Source organism: Diadema setosum, chromosome 2 (genome assembly GCF_964275005.1).
Source record: "Diadema setosum chromosome 2, eeDiaSeto1, whole genome shotgun sequence".
In the NCBI taxonomy this organism is placed as follows: domain Eukaryota; kingdom Metazoa; phylum Echinodermata; class Echinoidea; order Diadematoida; family Diadematidae; genus Diadema; species Diadema setosum.
Genome location: NC_092686.1, coordinates 14,843,428 through 14,871,410, shown reverse-complemented (window position 1 = coordinate 14,871,410; position 27,983 = coordinate 14,843,428). Strand labels below are relative to the sequence as shown.

Below are 27,983 nucleotides of genomic sequence, written 5' to 3'. Positions count from 1 at the left end.
GAAACTGTTATATTTTCAAAGGAAATGGAATTAATAAAAACATCACTAAAAACAAAACAAAAAAATATTCGCTCAGTACACGTGTGGACGGTACTACTAGATCTACGGTAGATATCCCGGTTTGCCCTTCGCGCGTTTCCAGTCTATCACGGCGCAGCTGCAGCCCTGTCGCCGCGCATGCAGTTAGCTGTTTATGTTCTAGTATAGTACGTACATAGAAACGACTCTACACATTTATTTACACTAGAGGGGCAACCGTCGTCTGGTCTGGCTATCTTTCATCATGCTGATGTGTCAAGCAGTATTTCGCTCGAATCGTAGAGAAAATTGCCCAGGAAAATCAGTTTTTCCATCCCAGACCCACAAAAGGATCGTGAAAGGTGCGCTGTATGGCTGAGAAATATCGATACAACGAAGCAAACATAAAAACTTAAAGCATTCTTGATATCATGTTGTAGGCATATGCGAGGACCATTTGAGAAGCATGTTTTGACATGGACAGGCAGGCTGTAGCCCTCGGTTATAAACCGAGAAAACTCCTGAAGCCAGATGCAATCCCGACCATATTTGCTCATATGAATGATAAAACAGAAACACCTCGAGCATCGATTTCGAAAAGAACGGAGGAAAGGAAGTGTAGAGAGGTAAGGAAAGTGGCTAGCTATGTTCCATTTACGGTGGGGCTGCAGCCGGGGTTAGATTGCAGTACAGTGCCACTGCCAGTGCCGACTGGACCTGCACGGCAAAGTGGAGCAAAATCATATTCCTGCAGCCCCGTTTTTACCCTGCCCGGTAGAAGTCATATTCGTTTGATATCTGAGTACTTACAGAAATATTGAGACGGAAACAATATTCTCTTTGAAGAATTCGAGTCTCTTATGCCCAGGTAATCTTCTGTTTGAACGTCAAACTCACTTACGACGGAGTATGATAAGAATGCGCGCGAGAGTGGTTTGTACGCAAAGTAGTATGCAACATGGACAGAAGCTCGAAAAGGACAGTGCCTATTTGATGGCATATTTGATTTTAAAATATTTATAAATTCACATTTACAATTTTATTCTACATTAATTATATATGTAAATAAGCTTGAAATATTTTGTTTAAAATAATAAAACCACATATTGTCACATTTTATGACAAATCAGATATGATCATTTTGAACACTTAAATTGGTTTTCTGAGGCACGGCTGTCAACTTGGCAAGTTGGGCATCACTGACGTTGCACCTTTTTGCAGGCTCTTACACAATCGCTTGCAGGAATTATTTTTCAAAAATCGCGTACAAGACAGTGTTTGATTTCCACGTGTATAAACTGGTAAAAGGTTATATTTTTTACTCTTCTTAATTATCAGTACAGTGAAAGTTCTCAGGACTGCCTCCCTTTAAGTAATGAAGAACACCCTTCAAAAGTACAGGAATACTCTCATAGACACGACAACATAAATCTATAACTGGGAGCAAAATTAAGATCATTTTGTTTGAAGAATTCATATTATTTCAATTCTCCTTCCACATCAGCTGTCTAATAAAAAGCATTCATGGCTACATCTTTCCACATTTGACTTGAGCCAACTGCAATCACATTTTTCATACTGCAATTTCTGTGCAACTTTGCAGTGGTGTGAAAATAACTCTGGCGTTCAGGACTGACTATCAGTACTGTTTTCGTTAGTGAGACTGTTGGTGTTAAGTTTGATTGAAGGCAGTTGGTTGGGATATACATAATGTAACACCAGCACTCAGGCACTAGCTCTAAACTTGAAATCACCTCTTGCATGACAAGCATGTCATATATTCTTACCTTGACCTCCTATTCTGTGGGGCTGAAATCTGATTGCGGTTGTTGCCCTCCGGTGAGCTATGGTCACTGGGCTTGTAGAGGAGCTTCCTGACCAGTGGTGCTTTCTGTTCAGCTGGGACATCCTTCTCGGGTTTTTCTTTTTGTTCACTAGATATTCATGTGTGTCGTAGTGTGAAGAAATAAGACAATGAGAGAAATGAACATTTCATGACTGTAGCTAAACTACTTCAATGCAAAGTATATGTTCACAGAGAGTACATTTACAAGCACAGTGACATTCCATCACTGGAATGTTTCTAATCAAAGCAGCAACCCAGCAGCAAAAAATTGACCATATCCTATCTTCAAGAAGCTATAGCGGTTTTAATGTAGGTGAGTATCTAAATTTGGTTTATTATCCGCGCCTCAAGATAGCAATCATTTTTCTCAGTAATAACTGCATGTCCGTGTGTATTTTTGTATGATATCAAATATACAAGTACAGGTATATCAAATAATTTCTTCATAAGTTGATAGGTATATTTTTTCTGTAAATCAAATTACAGATATTATATGAATAAAGTAAATATCGTCTACTGAGAATGAGAAGGGCGTTAAGTGGTCTTGAACACTATGGGTTTAGTGGCAACTTAACGCCCTTATCATTCTCAACCGACGATATTTGGGAATAACTTGTGAAAGCTGGTCTTTTTCTAACCTGGAATCTTGGAAATGTTGCTGTGAATTAGCTGAGTTACAAAATATATTCTGACCCTGATCAAACATCTGTAAACATTGAAGTGGTCATTCTTGCTAATCCCAACCCTAATCTTTACTCTAACCTTATCACTAACCAGTATTAAGCCAAGGGTGGGGTGGGGGGGGGGGGGGAAATAATTGTTCTTGGTGGGTAACTGCCCTGATATGGCCATATCATAGTCTTGGTGTTCATACAATGAACAAAAGATATATCGCTACGGCGACTGATATGCCTCCGCCATAATGCATGGTTCTCCTAATAGGTCTATAGTACAATGTCTTGACAATGTGTGATGACAGTTTCAAACAATTGGCAAAATATTAAAATGACAGGTTTGACACAAATGTGCTGAATGTTCACTTTCCTAGAACTAGGTTCAATTGGATGAATGATTAAAATGTCAGAGTGCAGGTATTTGGGGAACTGATGATTTTTACTTGACTTTTGACCCTTTTATAAGTTTATGCATTGAGTAATTTTTCAAGGTATTGAGAAAAAGTATAATTTCAGTATCAAATGGGAAAATAGCATTATCGAAACCTGGCCTTTGACCTTTGACCCCACAGTTCCAAAGAGAATCACTGTTAGGTAGAACATGCATAAATATGTAAGTTTCATGACAATACCTTGAGTTATTTTTGAGATATGGAGGAAAAAGTGCAATTCAGCACTTTCACTTGATCTTTGACCTTTTGACCTTTGACCTTTTGGCAAGAAACCTCCCAAAGAATATATATTGGGTAATACATGTATACATCAAGTTTAAAAAAACACCTTCATTCATTGCATAAATATAAGGAAAGTAGTGATATTTTGAGAAGTTGACCTTGACCTTTGACCCCCCTGACCTTTGACCCATGACCCCCAACTTCTCTAGATAATCACTGCCCATCGGTACAAGCATATATACTAAGTTCCATGAAGATACTTTGAACCATTTGCGAGATATGGAGAAAAACATGAAATTTCAATTTTTTTTTCACAAAATAACCTGTGACCTTTGACCTTTGACCCTGTGACCCTAAAATCCACACAAAGTATTATTCCCCAAGGATATACCCTCATACCAAGTTTGATGTAAAACCACCACACGGTTCTTGAGATATCGACAAAAACAAAACGGGACGGACAGATGTACGGACGGACGGACAGACGGACGGACGGACGACCCAAAAACATAATGCCTCCGGCCACTTTGTTGCGGAGGCATAAAAAAGGGGGGAGAAAAAAGGAGAACATAAGTTTGATTCCAGTCCCATTAATACATCCTTGAAGAGAGTGATTGACTCACTCTGTTCCTCTTGTCCTTGTTTCAAATATGGGTACCTGGCAGTGCTTTGGCAACAACGGCAAAGCTCTCTTGAAGAGTTTGACTGGCACTAAAAAGTTTACGCTACTAGGTATATGTGATTGTGTTGGCACTATGAGAAATCAAACAGATTGACATAGGCTACACATATCATTTCCCAGATTTTGACTATCCTCGTAAAACTCACTCTTTCTTCTCAGATCCTGATGTCCGACCGGACACTGAGCTGGACGCGCTCTGCTGACCCTTGCCCGTTTCCTCCCACAACTTGGCCTGCGCCGCTATGAGCTGGGCCAGATGCTCCCTGGAGAAGTGGGTGCCACGGGACCGTTTCTGGTATTCCTTGGCCCTCTCACGGAGCTCCATAACCTGGGGTGGGAGAAGGTATGGGGAAGGGCGGGGAGGTTCCAAGTGAATTGTTTTCTTTTTTCTACATAATATTATATATATATCTACCTCTTTTCTCATCCAGTCGTCTGTTCCAATACTGCTTATTCATGATGAATGTGTGTTGCCAGAAGGGTTTAGTCTTGATTTCTAGACCATTTCAATGGGTTTTTATACTTTTTTTGTTTGTTTGTTTGTTTGTTTGTTTGTTTGTTTGTTTGTTTTTTTTTTTTTTGGGGGGGGGGGGGGTTTGTTATTGTTTTTAATGACTGGAAACCGAGCCTTTGAGGCATGTGGGACTACCCTGTTTTTTATTTTGTTTTTTGTGGGTTTTTTTTTTCCCCTGGGGGAAGAAAGTTTGCCATTTTGAAATGGGAAAAGGTACACACACATATAACACGACTATTAGGCATCAGCAGGGAATGGTGATCAAACCAATAAACTGAAGCACCTGCTATTGCCTCTTGCCTTTAACCCATTGAGGACGAGTCCTAATTATACTTGGGCAAGTGTCTATGGGAAATGTGTGTTAGAAATCACTACCAACAAGGAAAAGTAGAAATTACGCGGTGCGTAATATATGTCCCCGCCGGAAGTAGCATTTTGTAACAAAATGTGCAATACAGGTAAAAAATCAAGGTCAAAGGTCAAAGAAGTCAAAGGTCAAAATTCTGTGTAGAAGTTTTGAAGCCCTCACCTAGTGCCATCACATAAAGCAAATGGAATCGAAATTGGGTCAGAAATGGCGAAGGAGTAGCATTTTGTAGCCAATGTACAATATAGGTCAAAAATCAAGGTCAAAGGTCAAAGAAGACAAAGGTCAAAATTCTGTGTAGAAGTTTTGAAGCCCTCACCTAGTGCTATCACATAAAGCAAACGGAATCAAAATCGGGTTAGAAATGGCGAAGGAGTAGCATTTTGTAGCAAAATGCAAAATATAGGTCAAAAATCAAGGTCAAAGGTCAAAGAAGTCAAAGGTCAAAATTCTGTGTAGAAGTTTTGAAGCCCTCAACTAGTGCCATCATATAAAGCAAACGGAATCGAAATCGGGTTAGAAATGGCGAAGGAGTAGCATTTTGTAGCAAAATGTACAATATAGGTCAAAAATCAAGGTCAAAGGTCACAACTGAAATTCTGTGTAGAAGTTTTAAAGCTCCCATGTAGTGTTATCATATAAAGCAAACAGAATCAAAATTGGGTCATAAATGACAGAGAAGTAGCAAATTGAACATTTTGATCACACACGGACGCACACACGGACGGACGCACGGACGGACAGACGGACGCACGGACGCACGGACACACACACGTACGGAGCCCGTTTCATAGTCCCCTGCTCGAACTCGTTCGGCGGGGACAAAAACAGGGTGTTAACCACTGGAGTGATAACAATGAAGGGATTATCAGATTAGGCTTAAATTAGACATACTTTATTAACACATTTTGTCCATGATCAATGACAACTTTCAAAGCAGTAGCATTATCCTGTCAAAAGTTATTTGAGTTGAAAGTGAAGAGTGTGTACAGGATTTTTAAGAAATGAAAAGTGAACTCTGTTAGAAACATCTGATCACACTGTTCTACAATAAAGTGTTTGAGAAAAACTGCTAAAAACGCAGTTTCCTGTTTGTTTTATGATCCCAAACTTTAACATAATGTAGAAGAAGATTTGCTCTTTCAGAAAATATGAAAAACTCAATATTGACTCGGTTGACCCATTTCACCTTCTTTGAGTCCTCACACAAATTCACTGCATGCGACTTTTTGTTCGTTTTGTGATGCACGGTCACATATACCATGCAAAAGAGACAGAGATAATTCACATGTATTTCTTGATTTGATGTATCAGAGACATATTTGCATGATTTTATGGCTTCCCCCAGTTTATAATGTACACAAACTATTGATGTTCAACTCTGAAATCAATTTACCCATCAACATATTACGTTGATGGGTAAAGTAAAATAATCAAAGTACCCCGTTCTGAACGCGAGCAAAATGCCAGTGGCACAGTCCCTGCCCCCTAAAGAAGGTTTACTTGATACTCAAGTGCAGAAGTATTGACAACAAAACAAGTCTTCTCATGATCAATTTGATTAATTCACAATCAAATGTCACATTGCTGTCTGATGTCTGGTACCTAAACGGTTAACTTGATGAAAAAGGAAAATCCAAACATTTGGCATCATTAAAATGTAGATTGTCAACTTTTAGTTCTTAGTTACTTGGCTAACGACACAATTAGTCCAGTGCCAAGTGATACAACGCTAGCCATGCACTCATGGGAGAGGAAACTGATGCACTACATAAACATTCTTTTGAAGTCAACTACTTCTAAAAAGGACTATATCACATCATTCACTGGTAAAGAAATATAATGTCTCGATCAAGTAAAAACTCCTGGATTAATCTCAGTCAAGATCGAGTCACATAAATCTGAGTCAAGTTAATCAGATTCTAGTACTTGGATGAGTACTGTTTCTGAGCTTAGTGGATTCTAGTCTTTATCAAAGGCCCTCTCACTGCAGTAATTAGAAGGAAAGTGAGCAAGGGCTGTTACGTTAGATGAGTCAAGCCACCAAAGAGAGGTAAGCCCAAGGACCAATGGAGACTTGTTTGAATATTTGACTTACACATTTGAATTACTGGATTTCGCTACAAGTGTTTGGTGGTAAAAATTACAACCAATCAACAAAGCTCCATTTGAAGAGGCTTATGTATAATACTTTCTGCACTGATGGCAAATGTAACTGGGCAAATCTTACTTGCAATTTCATTGGTTTACCTGACTAAATGAATTATTTGGCAGAAGTAGTGTGCTATCTTAATCTTATTCCAGGCTTCTGAATGATTCACATTTGCTGATCTCAAAAGGCCCTCATTTCAAAGTTCCACAACTTGTTATAATGTACAGATCACCACTGACACATTTGATTAGGAGTGGTCAAAGGAAAGTACACGTAAAACCTTGTAGAAAAGCTAAGAATATACCATGATTGTTCCTCACCTCTGCAAACCACGATGGTATGTCTCCAACAGACTTTGACCTCTGTAGCGGCTTGCCTGTATCCGATGCGTCATCCCTGGGCTGGACATGTGGGGGGTCCGCTCCTTTCCATACCCCATTCTCGTAGCTGAACAGCTGTGGAGTCTTGAAGTTTGACTTGTATTCAGTCCTCCACTTCCTGCACATATTTAAAACATAGCCAGAACTCATAAACACTTTGCCAATTCATCGATATTCTAATAAATACACACAGGATATATTCAGAGCAAGTTTACAACTTTTTCGAGGTTCTTGTACAGTTGTACACAGTACAAATATCGCAGCATTGGTACTGGTGATGCAAGTATCAAAATGACTGGAATGTCAACAATGTAATGATGACATACGACATAGTACAGCTATGGTATCCCACGGAAATACAGCAATAATGTGCATGTGATGTACTGGTAGACATACATGGCAGAATCTGAAGTACGCACCTCAATACTCACATCTGGTATATCACCATGGTAACAGAGTAGTTACCAATGGAACCAGAGAAGTTCCACGGCAGCTGATTTGAATCAATATTGATCATTTTGAGAAACAGTGCCCTACACACATGTAAGAGTGATTTTGTGATATATTTTCTTTTCTTAAAATCAATTTTTCACATCATTTTTGGAACCCTTTACACCTTTCAACTAATCCTGTCTGAGAAGCAATGCTGAGATGCAAGGAAATGATGCTGGTACGACATTCACATACCTGCCAACATTTCAAGACGAAATATCTTACTTGTGGATTGCAAAAATCTTATTTTATATGCAAACTGAAGTTAAAAATCTTACTTTCGGTCAAATCTTCAGAAAATACACATGAAAGGTATATCTAAATATTTTTTTAAAATCTGATTTCTCTGACAGAAAATCTTATTTTGCTATTATTAACGTAAAAAATCTTACTGAATCTGATAAAATCTTACTAGTTGGCAAGTATGCATTCAGAGAGCGCTACTGACCTGGTCGTTGCATGTGGAAAGAATGGTCTTTGAGGATTCTGGGACTGTTTCAGGAGCCTTGGGTCATCATGGGATATGACGGACACCACACCAGCTGGGGGCATTCTGTCTGGGGTTATTCCTACTCTCTTACTTTTCTTATTCTGCAATATAAAACAAAAACAAAAATAAACAAATCAAATGACCATGTTTTCATTTCTTGCACTACAAATCAAAAGTAGTCACCAATCTTGCCTACCTTTTAATATTACATGCAAATACATGTAAATCGAGAGATACTGCAAGATCATGATCAATTTGATTATCTATTTTGATAATGACAGCATGCTGTTATAACTCGACATAAATCATACTCTAAGTCAGTTAGATATCTAAACTTATTAAAAACGTGACAAGGGTACATAATGTCATGAATGATCAAGACACTACTCTGAAATCATTGCTGGTACATTTGAATACAAACAAGAATGTTACAAATCAAAGGGACTATTTGAAGTTTTTGTCACTTTTATATGGTTAGGGTGCTGTCTACGACTATAAATGATTTTATCAGATTTACTGCCAAATGTCTGACCATTAAGGTCAATTGTCCTGCGATACTTCACAAAAATGGATAGCATCGTGCTCTTGAATGAACAGTCAAAATGCATCACTCAGATTGCACCCTCTGATACTGATCTTTCTTCATTCATTCAGAATCCAATCTAATATTTCAATAATGTGCCTTATATCTATATGCAATTCAACTAATTAAAAAGTTTGATTGTAATCAATATTTCCATTGATTACAATCAACATGCATTCTGAATCTATGGACATAATAATCTGGGCTATATCAAGAATTTCTGCACAAAGGTTTTGCATAAAAACTAAATTTCTGACTGAGCTGTTGACCTTTGATGTTGACTGATAAAAGGGTAACTCCATCTTCTGGGAATAATTTTCCTGGTATCACATCACAATTTACTATGCATTTTTACACCACTGCTACACAAACTAACTTGTGTTAGTTTTCTTCCATAGAAGTGTACAGTATACCATTTGAAATATTGTTCATCAGCTGAAATTGCTAATCAAATTTGAGTAAGACAATTATTCCCTGATCTTACGTTATCTTGAATTCAAGTTTCTTAAAATCTGATTGACCATTTTGTTAAACTGATATAGAGATGTGGAGACAGATCAACTGACTGACAAACTCCAAACATACAGCTTTGGGCAGATTCGAGTGCAGAGACACGAAAGGACTGATGGCTCTGAAATTTGATATACCATGGGCTGTTACTGAGTCGTACATCACATACACACACCTTTGTTTTGACTCTGTATTTGGCCTTGATTTCCTGCTGGGCATTTTGCATCAGCTGGTCTTGGACAGACGAATGCCCCGGCTGCTGCTGCTGCTGCTGCTTGAACTGCCGCTGGTACTCGCTGTGCCGTGGAATCTTGTCAGGGACATAGGGAGCCAAGTTGGCATTGGAGTTATGAACCATCTGCCAAGATAAAAACAACAAATTTGATCTTACTGATGCCAGTTTTAAACATAATCTGACGACTGAAGAAATGCATAATCCCACCAGCCATCACTTACTTTGTGTTCATAAAAGAATTCATGACACATTGAGATTAAGGCATGGTAACATTAAAGGTGTCTGTAACAAAACAATAGATATTCTGTGTTTACATACCCATTCTCAGCACATTCAATCTCTGCTCAGTACGCATCGAGCCTTTAAAGGTTCTAAAAGTTTTACTAGGTATTTTACCTTCATCTAACTTATAGTTCTGATTATTTTGTTTTAATGAATGGAAAAATCAATGCACAAAAATCTGCCTAATCATCTTCTTTAACCAATGAAGTTGTGATATAGCAGCCCTTCTGTTCTGAGCTGTTACAGTTACCGTTCTTCTTACAGTCTCTGCAGTATTAAAGAAACATTCACATGTAAACAAAATCATCTCACAGCATTTTAGTTTTGTTTTGCACTGCTCTGTTTTGCTTTTTTGAGCAAACATACATGAACTTGCAAACAAGCTCATGAAACTGTCTGTCTGTTAACACTTGATAAAATGGGTAACGTGGAATACTGTATGTCATTAATTATTTTGCTACATGTACATAATAAAGAACACAGGCATTTGCTCCTTGGCCTGAGACTAACCTGTTCGGCAGCCATGAGCGGGGATTCTTTGGCTGATGGCTGCTTCCATGCAAACTGCCTCTGGTACTCAGATGAGTACCTTGGTCCCCCTGGTCGGGCCCTTATGCCAGCCCTATACTGCAGGGCCTCATCGGTCTTCAATCACACGAAAAGGAGAAAGACAAAGTTTTGGTAAATCTCACTTTCAAGACAAGAGAATTTTTATGACCACGTGAAAAAAAAACCACATTTACACATGTTTGTTTTTTAAGCCTCTACCCGAAGGGTTCTGGAGGCAAAGGGACAAATTCACAAAGGTGGTTTAAATCTTGACCATGGTTTATGCAAAATGTCCTGCATAAATACCCATGACAGTGCGTGTACACCGACAGACATTCACTAACAAACATGTATTGACAGCGCATGTATAAGGTACGCCTATTTCATGCTTATTTTAGTCCATGGACTACAAATTGTAAATCTGAACCATCTTCGTGAATTTGAGCCACAGTGTTTTGGGTTGTCTGTCTGTCTGTTAGTCCTTCCCAGATCTTGTTGCATTGAGAACCAATGTGAAAATTTCCACACTGTAAAATCATCCATTGTATGATTCTAGAAACATGTATGCAATTCTTTTCTTAATGCTGCCAGTGCATATGCTTGACTTGAGTCCTGATGTCAGGTAGCACTATATTAATCTTATAATAATACTTCTTATGCTAAGATGGAAAAAATACCCAGGAAATAAGCTATTGTGAGTAAAACCACCTCTCTACCCCCCCCCCCCCTAAAAAAATAATAATAAATAAAATTCAAAACATACAGATATCATTCTAATGGAATAACTTTGTCAATAAATCTAATGTGGCATCCTGTTGCAAACCCAAAGTAGAATAAGATTGTCCTGAAAGACACGTGCCCTACATCACCTATTGTTAATAAATTGAAATTGAAATCCAGCAGCATGAACAAATGGTGTTTGCCATTCAAAGAAAAAAAAAATCCCATTCACCTCTGGTGGTGCCTTGCCATTGGCTTTATGAGCATCACCACCTGCCTTGCTAGGCCTTTCTGTCTTTGTAGTCACAGGGCCCTTGGCTGTTTTCACAGGCGTGGGCGGGTCCTTTCTCTTTGTGGCTGGAGGGGGCGGTGCCCTGGCATTACTGATGACGCGAGTTTTGGCTGCTATGGCATTATTCTTCTGGGTCTTCACTTCCTTCTCTGTGGCCTCTCTGAGTGGTTATGACAAAAATGAAACACGTAAAAAAAAATACCTAAAATGAAAGAAAATCTGTTGAACTCCACATGCTGTAGTCAGGACTCGTATGATATTGAAAGGACTTTCTGCCAATTCATGATTGTGTTACATCTAACTACAGTATGGTGTACACATGTTCAGTGAACCTCAAAGAAGTCAACCGTTTAATCATAGACAAAAATTAACAGAAAAGCTATCAACTATCTAAAATGCACATGGTGCACACTGCACCTTATCACTATATCTATTTTGATCTAACACACATAAGCACTCACATAGAATGACACGCGTTGTACAAACAGCTACTAACATGTATAACCACCGACTCAGGTAAATTTTGTTTTTTCCCCTTAATTTTGTCTCCTTCCCCTCCTCCACTTAACTGAACCTACCACTATATCTTTGAGACAAGTTCAACTAACAGCTATGAAACACTGTAGTAACACTCACCTGTTTCTGCATGAAAGACTTGTTTATTTTAATGCCCTAAATCACTTAGGTATATATGCATTACTGCATCAAATGATCAAATCAGTGGATATGTTCTTCCTTGGTATCAGACTATGCAGGCAATAGAGCTGGGACTGAAATTACTTGAGCACCCAACCATACTATTTACACACCACAATTTCTGAGAGAGGGAGACACCTCAATTCACACATAATAAAGAAGCAGTACACAGAAAAAGAACAAAATAATTCTGAAATTTTATTTTTGTGCTTTTGAATGATATAATATCATTCATGTGTGGCTTAATCTAACCTGCTTTTCGTAGTGCCGCTATCTCGTTTCGAGACGCTGCTGTCTCTTTTCACGTAGGTTTTGGCGAGGGACGTCCCTGGCTTTCTGCTTGGCTTCCCAATATCATCGCTCTCAAGAGATGCATCAGATTCTATGGCTGCCATATACTGCTTTGTCGTATACGTCATCTTGTTGTCAACGGGGATGGGCTTTCTGCGTCTCTGCAGGGCTGGCTCCCTGGTTATAGCATAGGACTCCGCTGAAAAGACATTTTTTTTTTTTTTAATAAAGAAAGAAGACAATAAAAGACAAACGTCACTGAACTCTGCTCATCCTCTGGAAAAAAATGAAGTCAAACACTAAGGAAATCATGTCAAAATATGTTTGTCAAACCATGGACCTAATACACATGGACATTCATCGTATCGTTAATTAATTCATGCACCCGTACATCTCAAAAGCGCCACAAAGACATTTTTAGCATGCTTCACTGCTTTGATCCCATGATCGTCACCGCCAGCAAGCCGGGAAAAGAACAAGGCGGGGATTCGAGAAATCTAAAACTATATGCGCAGAAGAAAATAACTCACAAAAATCAAGTAAAGTGAATGTGCAGTTGTGTATGTTAGGAAATCATACCTCAAACAATCTAGCTTGGGAGAAGCAGGCGGTTTTTAAAAGAAAGCTAACATTATGGCAGAATGATTGTCATTTTGTGATCTCAATATTTCACTTTTCCGCAGCTTATACGAGAGCAAAAAGGGACGGTAATGGTAGAGAACAGGTATATCTTGCCATTAGGCAAGGTCTTATGCGTGTGCGAAAATGTGCGAATCAGCAATTACCAATCTTTTGACACAAAATTTGTCATGATCTCAGGTTTGCTGCTCCTCATCATCTGTATTTATTTAAAGACGTTTCCGTCTGAAAAAGGCACATCAGCGAAACAAGACTGAAATGAGGGAAAATATTCTTTTGTTAGTGACGATACATGATCACACAATCGTTATTGTCCAGACACCTGAATTTACTCATTAAGATGCACATAATCAGGTGTCGGCGACGATCATCACATCAAAGAAAGACTGCAGTGAACAGTCCATGTATATGTGACCCGCTACAACAAAATGATCCTAAAGTCGGGCGAGGTCGATTATTTGAAAATTGCATGACACAATTCCCTAATCTTTTTGCTTTAAATTGATATATAACACGTCTTATAAAAATAATCGGCTGCGGAGATATCGATGTTTAAAAGAGAGCATGTCAAGACGTCTAGGAAATCACTGTTTCGAGAAAAGCGCCCTAAAAGTTCTCCTTGCGACGCAATCGCAATCAAGAGACACGCAAGTCAGTATTCACCTCCGGACAATAGAAGTTAAGCTGTAGCAACCTCCGAAATGCTCAGGCATAGCGCAACCCGCCCGCACGCACCAGTCGACTGGGCAGTGTGCGAGCTTCACGCTTTGGTTAGCGGCAAGCAGCAAACTGACCAATGAGATCACTCTGGTCGTTGTTAGGGGCTGAGCCTATGTGTGGCGCTCAATCCAAATGTTCGAACCAGTTTCTGCTTCGTTGAAACGCCAAAAAAACATGGCCCAGAAAAACGCTATTTTTTGGTCTTTCCTTTCATCATTTTGCTTCAAAATTTCGACAGATGATAGAAAACATGTCAGACTCTAATAATATGTCAAATTCAGAAAATCGTAAGTTTTGACCAATTTTGATGCTCTAACTTCAAACTCGATTTTCACGGCTTCGACCGTGCACGACTTTAGGACCATTTTGTTGTACCGGGTCACATATTAGGTTCATGGTCAAACTTTCTTTTTCTTTCACAATCCTATGAACAGATATAGCATATTACACATCATGTACAGTGTAAGTGTGCCACTTCGAGCAAGGTAAAAGATTACTGAATGAGCAAAGCTTTGAGTTTTGTAACACTGAAGACAATATTTTGCTTTGATGTGTATAAATGGTATGAAGGTTTAGAAGAGTCCCAACCAAGTCATACAATGCTTCCTTGCTTTGGGGTTGCATGAAACAATTGGCTTTGAATGGGCAGAGTCAGTATACTTTCAGTGATCAGGAATAGGTGACACGGGCATGACAAAGAGGGTTGAAATGTAGGCAAGGAAACACTGTACACACATGTGTACATGTATGTGTATGCACATTGTATGTAAAATCCAGGTCTAGAGAATGATAGCAGGTTCAGCACAGTCATGTAGTGTATGATAATGACACAGATTTTCTGGTTGATGTTGATCTGTATATAGTGGACAAACTGGTCCATCAGTTGTATAGAAACTATTTTAACTGGCTTCAAGCTCATGTGAATGATGGAAGTACAGTACTTACCAAAGTCCACAGACGAGAGCCCAGCTTTGGGGGCCTGCTGCTCCTTGGTTGGAGTGAATGATGAGGACTTGATGGAGTCATTCCACCGGAACTTTTTATGATACTCTGAATGCTGTAGGTAATACAAATGTGATGGCAATGTTATGTAGTTTAAGAGGAAGTACAAACAATTTTCATAACTTCATATCATGTAGTATAAAAATCGACAGCTCCATGTATAGATATGTGGAATTTATTGTGGTCCTTAAGTAGACAAACCAATACTCAGAAAAATCCCAAATGAATCACACTGAAGAAGGATGATGATATAGGAGGCTCACATACTTCAGAAATGCAGCAGTGTAATCCATTATGATACTGCTTGCTTAACAAGTTTGACTGTATAGAATTTGTGCATGCTTTCATCTTTTGTTCTGCTTCCTCAAGCACCCCATTCAAGCCTGCCATGTCATCATCCTTGTTCATTGTGATCTTTTATAAATTTTGAAAACACTCTTATTCCTTCCCGATCGCTATAAATTTTGACACTTTGTACTCAGTATATAAAACAAATTTATAGTTATTCAAATGTAAAAGTCTGAAAACCATTCAGAAGTCTCCTTTAACTTGTACATAGAATGCTCACTGTCAGTGCACTTATTACAATAAGAATAAGATGCAAGTTTGTACTCTTATTCCTTATCTCATGTTGACAGCAGGGGACATGGTACATGTGTATTAATTTTCCTCCTTTTATCATGCCAGGATATTGCACATTTCAACTATTTTATGAAAGGAGCAAATTCACAGATATTATATATTTAGAAATGACACCCGCGACTTCAACTCCCTGTAATCTGAAATACACAGTTTGTACTGTCATTATATCAAAAGTTAGATTCACACTTATGAGGATATCAAGAATGCACATTGTACCCATGTATGTGAATATGAGGCCATTGATGATGATGATGATGGCAAGCCAACTTGAAATTTGATACCAGTACTCGTTTGTCTTGCACGATCCATCAACTACATATGGGAACTGATCTATAAAACAACTTTAAAGGTCCTATTTACCTTGAGGAGCAGTGATTTAAAAGATGTTCAAGATATCACATTTTATGCATTATGTGTGGGTCTGTTGTATCACAAAACATCTTACCATATAAATTTTTTGAAATAAAGCCTAAAATATAAGGAGATATCACTATTTTTCTCATTAAACTGTAACCATAGATGGTTTAGTCTGAAAATATTTTTATTATAACTATTGTTCACATTTTATCTAACAATACTAAACATCGATTATACTGGTTCAAATTTCTAGATTTTGTTTCTATCCCTTACTCACATTTTAGAACTATTTCAAAGCACTAATGCTGGGTGTTTGTTTCATCTGCAAATGGTAAATTATGCCTTTAAGTGCTGTACATTATAACACTTTCGTAATGGTTCTGGGGAATTCCAGAGTACAGTACTTCAACTAGTGTAAATATCACAAAGCTAAAGCACTTTCAGGTATACTGTAAAATATGTATGATTTCCCAGTATCTTGTGCTACAAGTACAATTACCGGTACATTATCTGGGTGAATTTGCAATACAATGTACACATGTATGTGCTATCAAGGACACACAATGACTGCATACTGTATACAGCGAATATTTCGCGAGGTTTCTATTTTCGTGAATTTTGCGCGTCAGGTGCTATTTGCGAAATTAAAGACACGCGAAAATATTGACTCTGACCCCTATGTGAATGTGACGTACGCATGTACACTTCTCCGTTCAGTACAGGACTTCACGATCGCGAATTTAACCACTCGCGAAATTGTCGGGAGTTTCCGATTCGCGAAAATTTAGACTCGCGAAATATATGGCGTATACAGTAATCTGCAAGTTCCAGTACAACTTTGCATGGAATATTGTACACAAATGCCATACAAAAAGATAAGGAATGGGTATCACGTATGCCATAATTTGGGGTGGGGTTGGTAGTATGAGGGATGCATGCATGTATTTATACGTATGCAAACTATGTTCAATATCTATACCGTGTGGTATTTATACGTGTACATTGTACATGCTTCCCAGCCATGCAGATAAGCATGAATGATTGTAAAATGCCAGAACATAAGACTAGCATACTCAGCATCATCTAAATTCTATGTTGATAAAACAAACATGCCATGAGAGCTCCCCTCAGACTTCAAGTGTTAGATCTACGAAAGAGTCTGTCAGGCTAAAAGATAAGCTAGACTTTTACCTTAGTACACATCAATTCTGTTTGCTCATGTTCTCTCATATACATAAAACTGCCTATAAAGATCCACGGATTGTAGAGTTCAACAACATTACAATTACTTATCCTGCCATCAGTGGGACTATTTTTGGCATGGATGCATGCTGACGTGTACACTTGCATGTTATTCTTTTCATTTACATATACACTTGTATGTACTTGTATGTACAACTGACACTCTGTTGATGAATGTATACAATTCTAAAGGGGGTTTCAGCACCATTCCTTGTTTTTAAGAAAGTTGCTATGAACAAGTGTGAAATATCATACACACGGTATAATTCAATGTGTTAAAGGGAGGGTACAGTTTCGGGTTTGATGTAGCCTTTTGTCAAGGCCCTCTCGCTGTAATGGGCGAGCAAAGCGAGCCCAGCCGAGCGCGCCAGCGCGAGGGCCTTTTGAGATCTGCTTTACACATTATTATTCATGAACGTGAACCCTTCTGAATACTCATTTTAACGGGTTCCGGTCAACCAATGGAGTGGCGCGCTCCCCGCATCCTCAGCCTCGGTGTTGTCATGCCTGTTCGCATGCATCACTGACCGCCCGCGGAGGTCTGCCAGAGAACTCTACACACTCTGTGTGTATAGAGTTCTGTGAGGTCTGCGGCGTGCATTCGCTCTATTCAAATCGGGTTCGAGCAGACAGACATGCTGATTGGTCGTCGACTTTTGCTCCCAAAATCGGGGAGCAAAAGTCGGTAATTCAAAGGGCTAACAAAAGGATGCGAAGCAGATCTCAAAAGGCCCTCGCGCAACCCCACTCAGCTGGGCTCTCTTTACCATACAGCGAGAGGGCCTTGACAAAAGGCTAGGTTTGATGGGGCTTGAAGTTACCAATGTTTTTGATATTGATTTTTTTGAGATAATGAGAAACCTCTTGTAAAATATGAAAGAGTTGTTCTAAGAGGAATTCAAAGTTTATTTGATGAAAATCAGTTTTGAAATGGATGAGATATCCAAAACGAAGCTATCCTAATAAAGGGTGGGACCCACATTTTATTAGGATTGCTTTGTTTTACTTTGTTTTTGGATATCCAAGCCTTTTCAAAACCGATTTTCATCAAATAAATTTTGAATTCCTGTTGGAATTGTATGCTTTTTAACATTTCATAAAGCAGTTTCTAAGTATCTTGCAAAAAGTTAAAAGCTAAACAATTCTCAGTTCAGCCAATACTACGTGTATACCATCCCTTTGAATTAATTTTGGCAAATTTAGTTATCAGCTGGCATTCATGAATTTAAAAATTCCTTGCCTCCTGTAACACAAGGTTATGTACACGTATTGTCTCCAAAGTGGGAAAGCAATTTAAAGGACAAGTTCACCTTCAATAACATAAGGGTTGAGGGAATGCAGCAAAGTGTTGTAGAACACGTCAGTGAAAGTTTGAGGAAAATTGGACAATTGATGCAAAAGTTACAAATTTTTAAAACTTTTGTGTTGGAACCGCTGGATGAGGAGACTACTAAGGCTCGTGATGTGAAATGAGTACAACAGTATAAAGAAAATGTAAAGAAAATTCAACATATTTTCACTTTTTTCGCATAATAAAAGAGCACTTGACTTGCCTCTTTCTAAAGGCAATGGGAATAATAATACCCATAACATATATGTCAGTAACGAGTCAAGGGAATGTGTACTTTTTTAAAAAGATGAAATTTTGTGAAATTCTCTTTATATTTTCCTTATATTTATTGTTGTACGCATGTGACATCACACACTGCAGTACAGTAGCTTTCTCATCCAGCGGTGACTGCACAAAAACTTCAAAAATTCATAACTTTTGAACGGATTGTCCAATTTTCCTCAAACTTTCAACGATGTGTTCTACTAGTATTGCTGCATTCTCTCAATCCTTATGTTAATGAAGGTGAACTTGTCCTTTAAGTTTTCTCAAGGAAATGGATGATACACACTACAGGTACATGTCGTACTTACAAAAGTGTATACTGTTTCTTTTTCCATTGTTGCAATTCCTTTGTGATTCAACCACTGCCTACATGTATATTGTCTTACATTAGTTTCAAGTCCCAAATTGCAAAACTACAAAGTATGTGACATACACTGTATAAACAGTTGGATCTGTGAGCATTTGAGAGCAATGCCTAGACCTACAGAAAAATCAGGGTTCTTCTGAAGAATTGCTAACGAGTACATCAGCATCTACAGTAAATGTCATTCTCCATTGTACAGAGACCTTGGCACCACTGACTAGCACTGGGTTGTACAACTTCAGGGCAAGTCCAAGATAAGGTCCCCTCAGAAGGCAAAATTTCATCTTTGCTCAATATTGACATGTTCGGTATCATTTTGAAGCTTATGAGTTGAAATTTTGATTTCCATGGAGGAAAAATGATATTATGTAAATTTATGCAAATTTCAAGGGCTTCATTTGTATAAATGTGAAATACAGCGTTACGTATGGGACATTTACAAAAATTCATATTTATTCAAAGGAAAGCAAATTATATTTGATTAAAATATATGTGGACATAAGAAGTTCCTCAAATAGTTGAACTTAGTATTAAAATTTACATATGTAGGGATTATGCAAATAATTATGCAAATTAGCTCGTGTCCTATCATGAGATGTCCCATACATAACAAATTGAGGTCATTTTTTTAAGGGTTTTTTTTTTTCTGAAATTTCTAAAGTTATTTGAGTGCCCTTCTGGAAAGTTCTAATTTATTGTTCAAAGAAGTTAATTACCATAGAAAGAAGAAAAAATAGTAAAAGAAATATTTTTATTAGGCAATTAAATAATGTTATGTATGGGACAAATGCGTTAGTTCCGTTACGTATGGGACATCCTCATACATATTGCATGTGAATGCATGTAGCTAGCTAGGAAGGTCTCTCTGTACACAAATGGTCAACCATTCTGCAGAATGCATCCCACTTTTGCAGCTACTTTTGAGTTCTAGACACTTGAAACAATACATGTACTTGACTGAACAATTTTCAGAAAGGAGGAGGGGGAGATGGCAAAATACACAATGAAAATCAGCATTAAAGGGATGTATAGTTTTTGTAGAAATGGGGATTCCATTTTCAACATTTTACAAGATGATTAGAAACCACTTAATGAATTATTAAAGAGCATACATGTGTGTACAATTCTAGGAGGAATTCGAAGTTTATTTGATGAAGATCCAATCTGAAATGGCCGAGATATTAAAAAAAAAACACACACAAAACAAAACAAAACAAAGGAAAATGAAGTGGTCCTGATAAAAAAATGGAACCCACCTTTTATCAGGACACCACGTTTCTGGATATCTCAGCCATTTCAAAATGGATTTTTGTCATGTTAACTTTGAATTCCTCTTAGAATTGTATGCTCTTTAATATTTCATAAAAGAAGTATTAATCATCTTGTAAAAGTTGAAATCAGAATCCCAATCTGAACCAGAACTACAACATACAGTACCTCTGATTTAAAGGGCACTGAAACCCAATATACATATTATATACAAGCAGATTGAATTACTGCAGTTCAACTATAATGGGTACTGTTCACCACACAATGTAGAGCTCTAGCTACATTGTAGCTTATAACACATGTATAAAAGTGATGACAATGAAGACGTTACTTAAAATTAGTGTTTCTTGCATCATTTTTTTTTATTGCAAAATGTGATAAACAAATTGTCCTTATTCTGTTTTTAGTAGTAGCCAAGACAAAAATCATGGGCATACATACTGAGGTGTGACTCGAATAAACAACCTGATTGCTAGACAGACATCATATATTATCTACTTGATTGTTTATACATGTAAGTCATGGCTAAATCAAGTTCGATAGATCCTGTATTGTTGGGGGATAGACTTCAAAGAAATCCTAAAAAAAGTGCTAATGCAGTATCATATTCCCAAAATACTATCTCATATGTCGACTGTATAATGCCTAAATAGATGTTCAGGGTACAGTAAATCTCTACTCACTCTTTCTTTAAAACTACAGTGACAAAAGAAAAGTATTTTGGCCCAAAAAAAAAGGGGGAAAAAAAAGAAAAGGCAATTTCTGAAGAATCTCTGCTGTTTTTGCCCACTATGAACTGCATGTTGACAAATTCACTCATGCTCTGGTGACAGGACAAGGTCAGACAAGACATTCAACAATCACCTCCCTGGTTGAAGTCAGTTTCATTAGTTGCATTCGCACAGACAGACAGAATAGTGGGATAATGATCGCAATCCAAATCTCGAGATTCTTGGCACCAGTTCAGACAGACAGAAATATCCCGCTAATTGCAGTTTGTGATGATTTATTGATCACAGTGCACATGCCCTAAATCTACCGAAATGGTGACCTTTGCCCTTGTGCTCATGCGCTGTTCAATCGTGCATGTTTTTAATGACGGGACAAAAAATCTTGAGATTTTTTGATCCAGCGTTTATACACACCCCGCTGGGTGCATTATCACACTATTTCTCACATCATCACAATAATTCTAAAATAATCACAAAATTTCTTGGCATTTGGATTGTAGAGTAATGCTGATCACAATGTTCAGTGGGATTTTCCTGGTATCACGTTGCAATCTGCTACGCATTTTTACATCACTGCTACACAAACTAACTTTTGATATGTAAGTGTTGACAGTTGATGTACAAGACGACATTTGAACTCAGGACTTCTAAAAAGCTACAAAATGTAGTTCACTAGTTCAGCATTTATTATGCATTATGTGGAATGCGCTGGATGCCACGGGACGCTTGCACAAAAGGCACCCAAAGGCTGGTGGATGGTGGAATTCCTTAAGACTCCGTTTACAGTGCGAGGCTCGGCCCGCGGCTGCGGCTCGGCCCAGCCCCGCACTGTAAACGGGGTCTAAGAAATAAAACCTGTAACACCTTCAAAGTGATTACTCTGCTGAGTAGGAGTACCCAACTACTCTGACAGTGTGGAATGTAATTTGGAATATATGCACAAGATCAGGTTAGTTCTGATTTTATTTTTGTAAAATGATGTCAGACTTCAGTTTCATGGGGCTGATTCGTGTGTGTAAGGTGTGAGCCACACAAAAAAAGCACCAAAAGTTTTGAGTCGGATCAGGCCAATATGTGTGGCATCCCTGCATTGAGCAAACCATAGTGGCCGTGTTTTGGTGGGTCGCTGCACATTGGTTGATTAAAACTCGATTTTTGTCAAAAAGCGTAGACAGAATTTTTTTCTTCTTTTCCATCATGGAAGAGTGGACATGTATGTGTAACAAAAAATCACTGTGTGAACTTGTGACAATTTATACATTGTATGTCAGATGTGGAATGGATGATAAGTGAACAGGGGACCTCAAGAGCATCTCGCCCAGAGGGCCTCATGAGCATGGCCGCGATGATCATGAGGAGGGATCCTCATGAGCAGTAGCGCGACCAGACGTTGTTAGTACGCTGTGCGAATCGTTACGTACTTACGTACAGCAACTGGCCTGTGTATAGTTACATGAGCAGGAGCCTCCCTCATGAGCAGGTTTCCTGGACTGTTACTGTTGGTCAGGACTACTATCTTGTCGACCAAATGCTCGAGATACCTCTACTTCTGTAGCAGTAGTCAGTCCTCAACCTAGATCTGTTATAATATGCCTAGCTACAAACAGATACAGGGCTATTTGGATTGAGTATGATAGTTGAAAAAAAGTATTTATTATTATCACTTTTTATCTTATTCTTTGCCAACAGAGTGATCGATATGTGGAATTCTTCTTATTCTTCTTCACTATAAATACAGGCCACTGTCGGGTGTATTGACATTGTTATACTCTTCCAGAAAATGTGGTCTCAGCGTGCTCTGTGAATGCCTTTTTAGAATAGGCACCTTAAAGGACAAGTCCACCTTCATATACATGTGGATTGAGTGAACGCAACAATATTAGCAGAACACATCAGTGAAAGTTTGGGGAAAATCGGACAATCCGTTCAAAAGTTTTGAATGTTTAAAGTGTCTGCACAGTCATTGCTGGATGAGAAGACTACTACAGTATATGATGTCACATGCGTACAACGATATAAGGAAAATAAAATGAGAATTTCACAAAACTTTACTTTGTGAATAAAGTGCACATTTCTTCAACTTGTTACTGATGTATAATGTTAAGGGTAATATTATTCCCCCTGCCTTCTGAAAGAGAGAAGTCGGGTATTCTTTTGTAATGCGAGAAAAGTGAAAATATGTTGAATTTTCTTTATTCTTTCTTTATATCGTTGTACACACGGTGACATCACCAGCTATAGTAATCTTCTCATAAAGCCCTGACTGTACAGAAACTTTAAAAATTCATAACTTTTGAACGGATTGTCCGATTTTCCTCAAACTCTCACTGATGTGTTCTACTAATATTGCTGCATTCACTCAAACCACATGTCTATGAAGGTGAACTTGTCCAAGAATACAAAAGGTTGTAAGTTGGACGAGCATTGGAAAAAAAAATCTGTGTATTTGACTACAAGTATAACTACCACATTAAGTCCTTGGTCTCACACAGTTTTCATCCCTCCCTGCCATGTGTATTATGTCCCATAGATTTTTAGAATATAACTTTTAAGTTTTATATCTGAATGAGATTAGCCAAGGCTAAAATTGAATCAAGAGCAGCTGAGGATACAATGACAATGCTGATCGATGAACAGGCCCTGACCTACATGTACACCATTACTCTGGAAAAGTAAAAGGAAAGTAAGCTTACAGTATACATTTGCTAATTAAACTATAGAACACAGCCCTGTCGCTGGACAAAAGTTAAAAAATCTGTCTGTCCAGAAGAGGTTTTTTTTTGTTAATCATTCTTCTTCTTTTTTTTTAATTTCATATATTTACGGCTCTCTTCTGTAACCTGTTAAAACACATAGACATGCAGAAGTGTGCTTCACATGGCATCTGGTCGGGCTGTGTATAGTTAAGTCTACTAGAGTAGCAGACCCAGTATGCGGCAGGTTAAGACCTTTTCAAGGGTATCTAGTAGTATTCTGGTAAAACAGGCAACAGAAATCAAATTTTTTTTTTTTTCATTGGAAGAGGTACCAAAGGCCTCTTGACACTGCATCACAATTTTGTATGGTGGACAATTACCCTAGTCATAATAATCAATTCTATGCAGAAAATTTGCAACCACCAAGAGGACTCGGTTTGTGGCAGGGGAGTCCAGTTTGCAGCACCCCACACAAAAATGTCCCCTGATTTCTTCAAACATTAAAAATTTTGCAAAAACCAAATATTTTTTGATGGTCCAACTAGTTTTCAGCTTGTTAGAACACTTTATTTGGATTCATTGTCTTGATCCTTCACAACTTCATAGTTTTTCAAGATTGCATGTATTTCATCAATTTCCACCCATTTTGACACGTAAAATAGCGCTATGTGTGTAAATCCCATAGGGGTACCGCAAACCGGACATTTTGGTCACTGCTGTAATCCTCAAAACTGACAAAGAAAATAAATTTTAGAATATTTAATACAGTTACATGAGGAATCCTTACCATGCCAGGCCTCTTTTCATCTATAAGATTTTGTAAAAAACAAGGGATGATGGTGATTGCCTAGCAACAGAACAAAATCTTAACGTTTTGTTAGGAAAGTCATACTTTTTTAAAAACAGCGTGACACAGACGGTTAAATAAATTAGAATTATGAAGGCCATCATCCCAGTTACTGTACGAGCTGAAATTTTCGCGAATTGCTACTTGGAGGACATTTTCGCGTGTTGTTAATTTCGCGGTTGCGAGGGTCTAACTGAACTTACTTATTTGCGCGTTGTTATTTTCGCGTGTTTTTATTTTCGCGGTTCAAAGGCGATTCGCGAAATTCGCGAAAATAAAACCACCGCGAAAATTTCAGCTCGTACAGTATTTCATGATTCTGGTATCAAAAGAAAGCTCTTCAGGTCAGTTGCTCTTCAAATAAAACAATTTAGAAAAAAAAAAAATACCCTTCTACTTTTGAAGATACGGTTAGATATTCCTAGGGGTGCCGCAAACTGGACCACTGCAGCAAACTGGTGCCTCGACTCTTCTCATCGACCACCTACCAACGTATTTCTAGATCAACCACCCTCATGCAGTGGCTTTCTCACATCATATGTTAAATCAAAAGTATGCGTGGGACGGGGTGTAATATTAATATGCTACAATATTCAAACCCTATATTACAAATCAAGAGAAATGAGGTCCAGGATCAGGAGGAAACAGGTAAATAACCTGAGGAAACAAGAGGAAAAGGAATTGAAGAAAATCCCTTTTGCTGAGTAATGCACATGATTGATTAGCCCGACCAGACGCTGTTACGCTATGCGAAAACAGCGTCTGACGTGCGCGGCATGCAGCCTCGAAGTGAGGAACCTCAACACAACTACAAAACTTAGGAAAATGTATACTTTTCTCCTTTAAACAGAATACTTTACTCACGTTAAATGCATGTTTCTATTACAGAAGAATAGTCCGTCACACTGGGTCCATGGAGACCACTTGCGATAAGTCCGTGGAACAAATAAAATTACACTTTCTGGCGCAATTCCTGACCGTCGGGCTTCGTCGTTGCAGGATTCAAAATGGCGCCTTGACTTATGCGCATGCGTGACCGGATGTGCTCCAGAGCGAGCGCGTGTGCGTTGAAAGTGTCGAACAAACCTTGGCGTCTGCTACACAATAACCGTGGTATGGAGCTCAATGCTCGTCGCCCGACCAGACGCCAGCCGCCGCCAAGCCCAGTACAGTTTATAGCTGTATACTAGTAACCGTGCGTACGCTGCTTGAGTGTAACAGCACGGTCGACAGCGCGACCTTTTGAAAGGGCATTCACATCACATGACCACCCGATATCTAAACTTGGCCTGGCGTGAAAGATTGTGTACGGTGTGGACATGCTGGATATGATGATCAATTTCGGTAAGTTTCATTTTGTATTTGAATACTGATAGCATCAGATGTAGAGTAAATATTGAAGAGTATACTCGATGGGTTTGAGGTGACAAAAATGAACGTAAGTATCAAAAGTCAGAGCTATCGTGATACGATTACGTCGCTCTCCTAGTGGTTGGTGGTCGCGCGCGTACAGCCCTGTCGCGACGTACCATGTACAGCGACTGGGCTGTGTATAGTTAATGATTGATGAACATGTCTTTGCCATTCTTTTGGGCTGTTCTAGATTTACTTGCAAGTTGCATTATCAATGGAGAACAGGCGGTTGATTAAAATGAGTTTGCACCGGCGCACCGTAAAAAATGTCACCAGAGAACTGTCGCCAAGAATTCCGCCCATACGGTTAAAGTCAACAATCAGACTCCCGTGATATGAATCTGCGATATTTTCTTCCTTGAGTGAAATGAAATTAAGGTGAAACTGAGTTAACAGTTGGAGGGATATTTTCTAACGTTAGGATAAAATTAAGGTAGGGTCTAACTGCTTAGATCTATGGATTCTACAAAAGTGGTCGATGACTGTTAGGCCAACTAGGTAAAAGTAAACATGATTTGCATGCTTTGGTTTGAAATTTGACTGAACTGACTCATCATTCATACTCATAAAAATTTATGTGTCGTGACCCTGACGTGGATCCGAATCTGCAAAATAAGACACAAAGCACACAGAACACGTTATACTAGATCAAAGCTATAGTATAGTGTTATGGTAGGGCTCTCTAAACACCTTACTATAACGTTAGATGTCCACGCTGTTTGCGAGTCGCATTCCAAAATTTAAAGCTCTTCGAAAAAGGGGAACTCGATTATCTACTACTCTAGCTTCACAATACACAGCATTGCAAATCACACACACATTCCATCCATCCGCCGCACGTCAAACTACGAATACCCTCTGCTGCTCTGAGTCTTTTGCGAGTTTTGTCGTTCTGATTTATGCCAACCCAGGAAAATCTAAATCATTGTACAGTTTCTTACCTTGGCTCTGACAGGCATCGTTACAGCTTTCTAGAAACCCATATTATGGGAGGAATTGCAGACTTCAAAAAGTGTTTGGCAGACAAAGCATACAATCGATCTGCCGACACACACACACAGGCTAGCTAGCTGGTGCAAGCGGAGCCGATCCAGGCAACAAGTTGATCTACGACTTTGAAAAAACGAGATCGCAGCACCTCGACCCCAGCCTCTCTGCGTGCGAGCATCGGGCATTTACGGTTTGTGTTTGGCGTCCTAGATCATTGCGCATGCGTAATCAACGGTTTACAATATCCTAATCCAAACAGGACCCTAGAAAATAATATTAGGGGTGTGTTTAGGGTCGGTCAGGATCGCTGGGTAAGGGGGTGGGGGAGCAGGGCCCTGAATGTTGCATAAAACACTATAGCGCTCCTTTTCTTTTCTTTTTCTTTTTTTAGCGGTAAGTCCTCAAATTAGCGGTAACTTTTTAGAATCCTTGATGCCGATTGGCTGTGATGCTTAATTTCTATGGCAGTTACCATTAGAAATTAATGGTAAGTTTTATGCAACGGGGCCCAGTTCTTGCTGAGGGCAACACGGCTGGCGCTAGCCGACAGTTTGCTGAGGGGGTGGCCTGTACAAACATGATGGAGGAGGAAGAAGAAGAAGAAGAAGAAATGTTATTGTATTAATTTCGGCATATTACATGACGTTCGCACTCCCGCCATCCGCGCCAGTGAGAGCGATGCGAAGCTTAACAGTATTCTATCTTTTAGGATTTGTATTCATAGCCTACCAGTAATTTTCTCAAGCCCGGTCACTCCCTTCACTCGCTCTAAAATAGAAATATCGACTCAGAGGTATGGTTCAGATGTTGAAAATGTAAAATATATATCATGCAATTAAAATTGCATGACGCGCGCCACTCGGGAACATCTACAAATTACAAATAGGCCCTACGCACGAGAGAGAGAGAGAGAGAGAGAAAAAAAAACGCCCCCCCCCCCCCCCCCATTTGACATGAACAAGGGTATCTCACTGAGCGGCGAACGTTTGCGAATGTAGCGAATTTGGGA

The 27,983-nt window shown here is 38.8% G+C and overlaps 1 protein-coding gene across 1 annotated transcript in view; it reads right to left on the bottom strand.

Annotated features, from left to right (window-relative positions):
- The window catches only part of LOC140242743 (nuclear protein MDM1-like), a 45,298-nt gene extending 18,355 nt beyond the window's left edge, over positions 1–26,943 (bottom strand). The window contains exons 1-10 of the mRNA XM_072322504.1: positions 26,926–26,943; positions 14,752–14,863; positions 12,409–12,646; positions 11,401–11,620; positions 10,410–10,544; positions 9,558–9,740; positions 8,248–8,390; positions 7,248–7,425; positions 4,041–4,222; positions 1,806–1,952 (exon numbers count right to left, since the gene is read on the bottom strand). Coding sequence (XP_072178605.1) covers positions 1,806–1,952; positions 4,041–4,222; positions 7,248–7,425; positions 8,248–8,390; positions 9,558–9,740; positions 10,410–10,544; positions 11,401–11,620; positions 12,409–12,646; positions 14,752–14,863; positions 26,926–26,943 — 1,556 coding nt within the window. The remainder of the gene's footprint in view (positions 1–1,805; positions 1,953–4,040; positions 4,223–7,247; positions 7,426–8,247; positions 8,391–9,557; positions 9,741–10,409; positions 10,545–11,400; positions 11,621–12,408; positions 12,647–14,751; positions 14,864–26,925) is intronic.
- Positions 26,944–27,983: the final 1,040 nt, after the last annotated feature.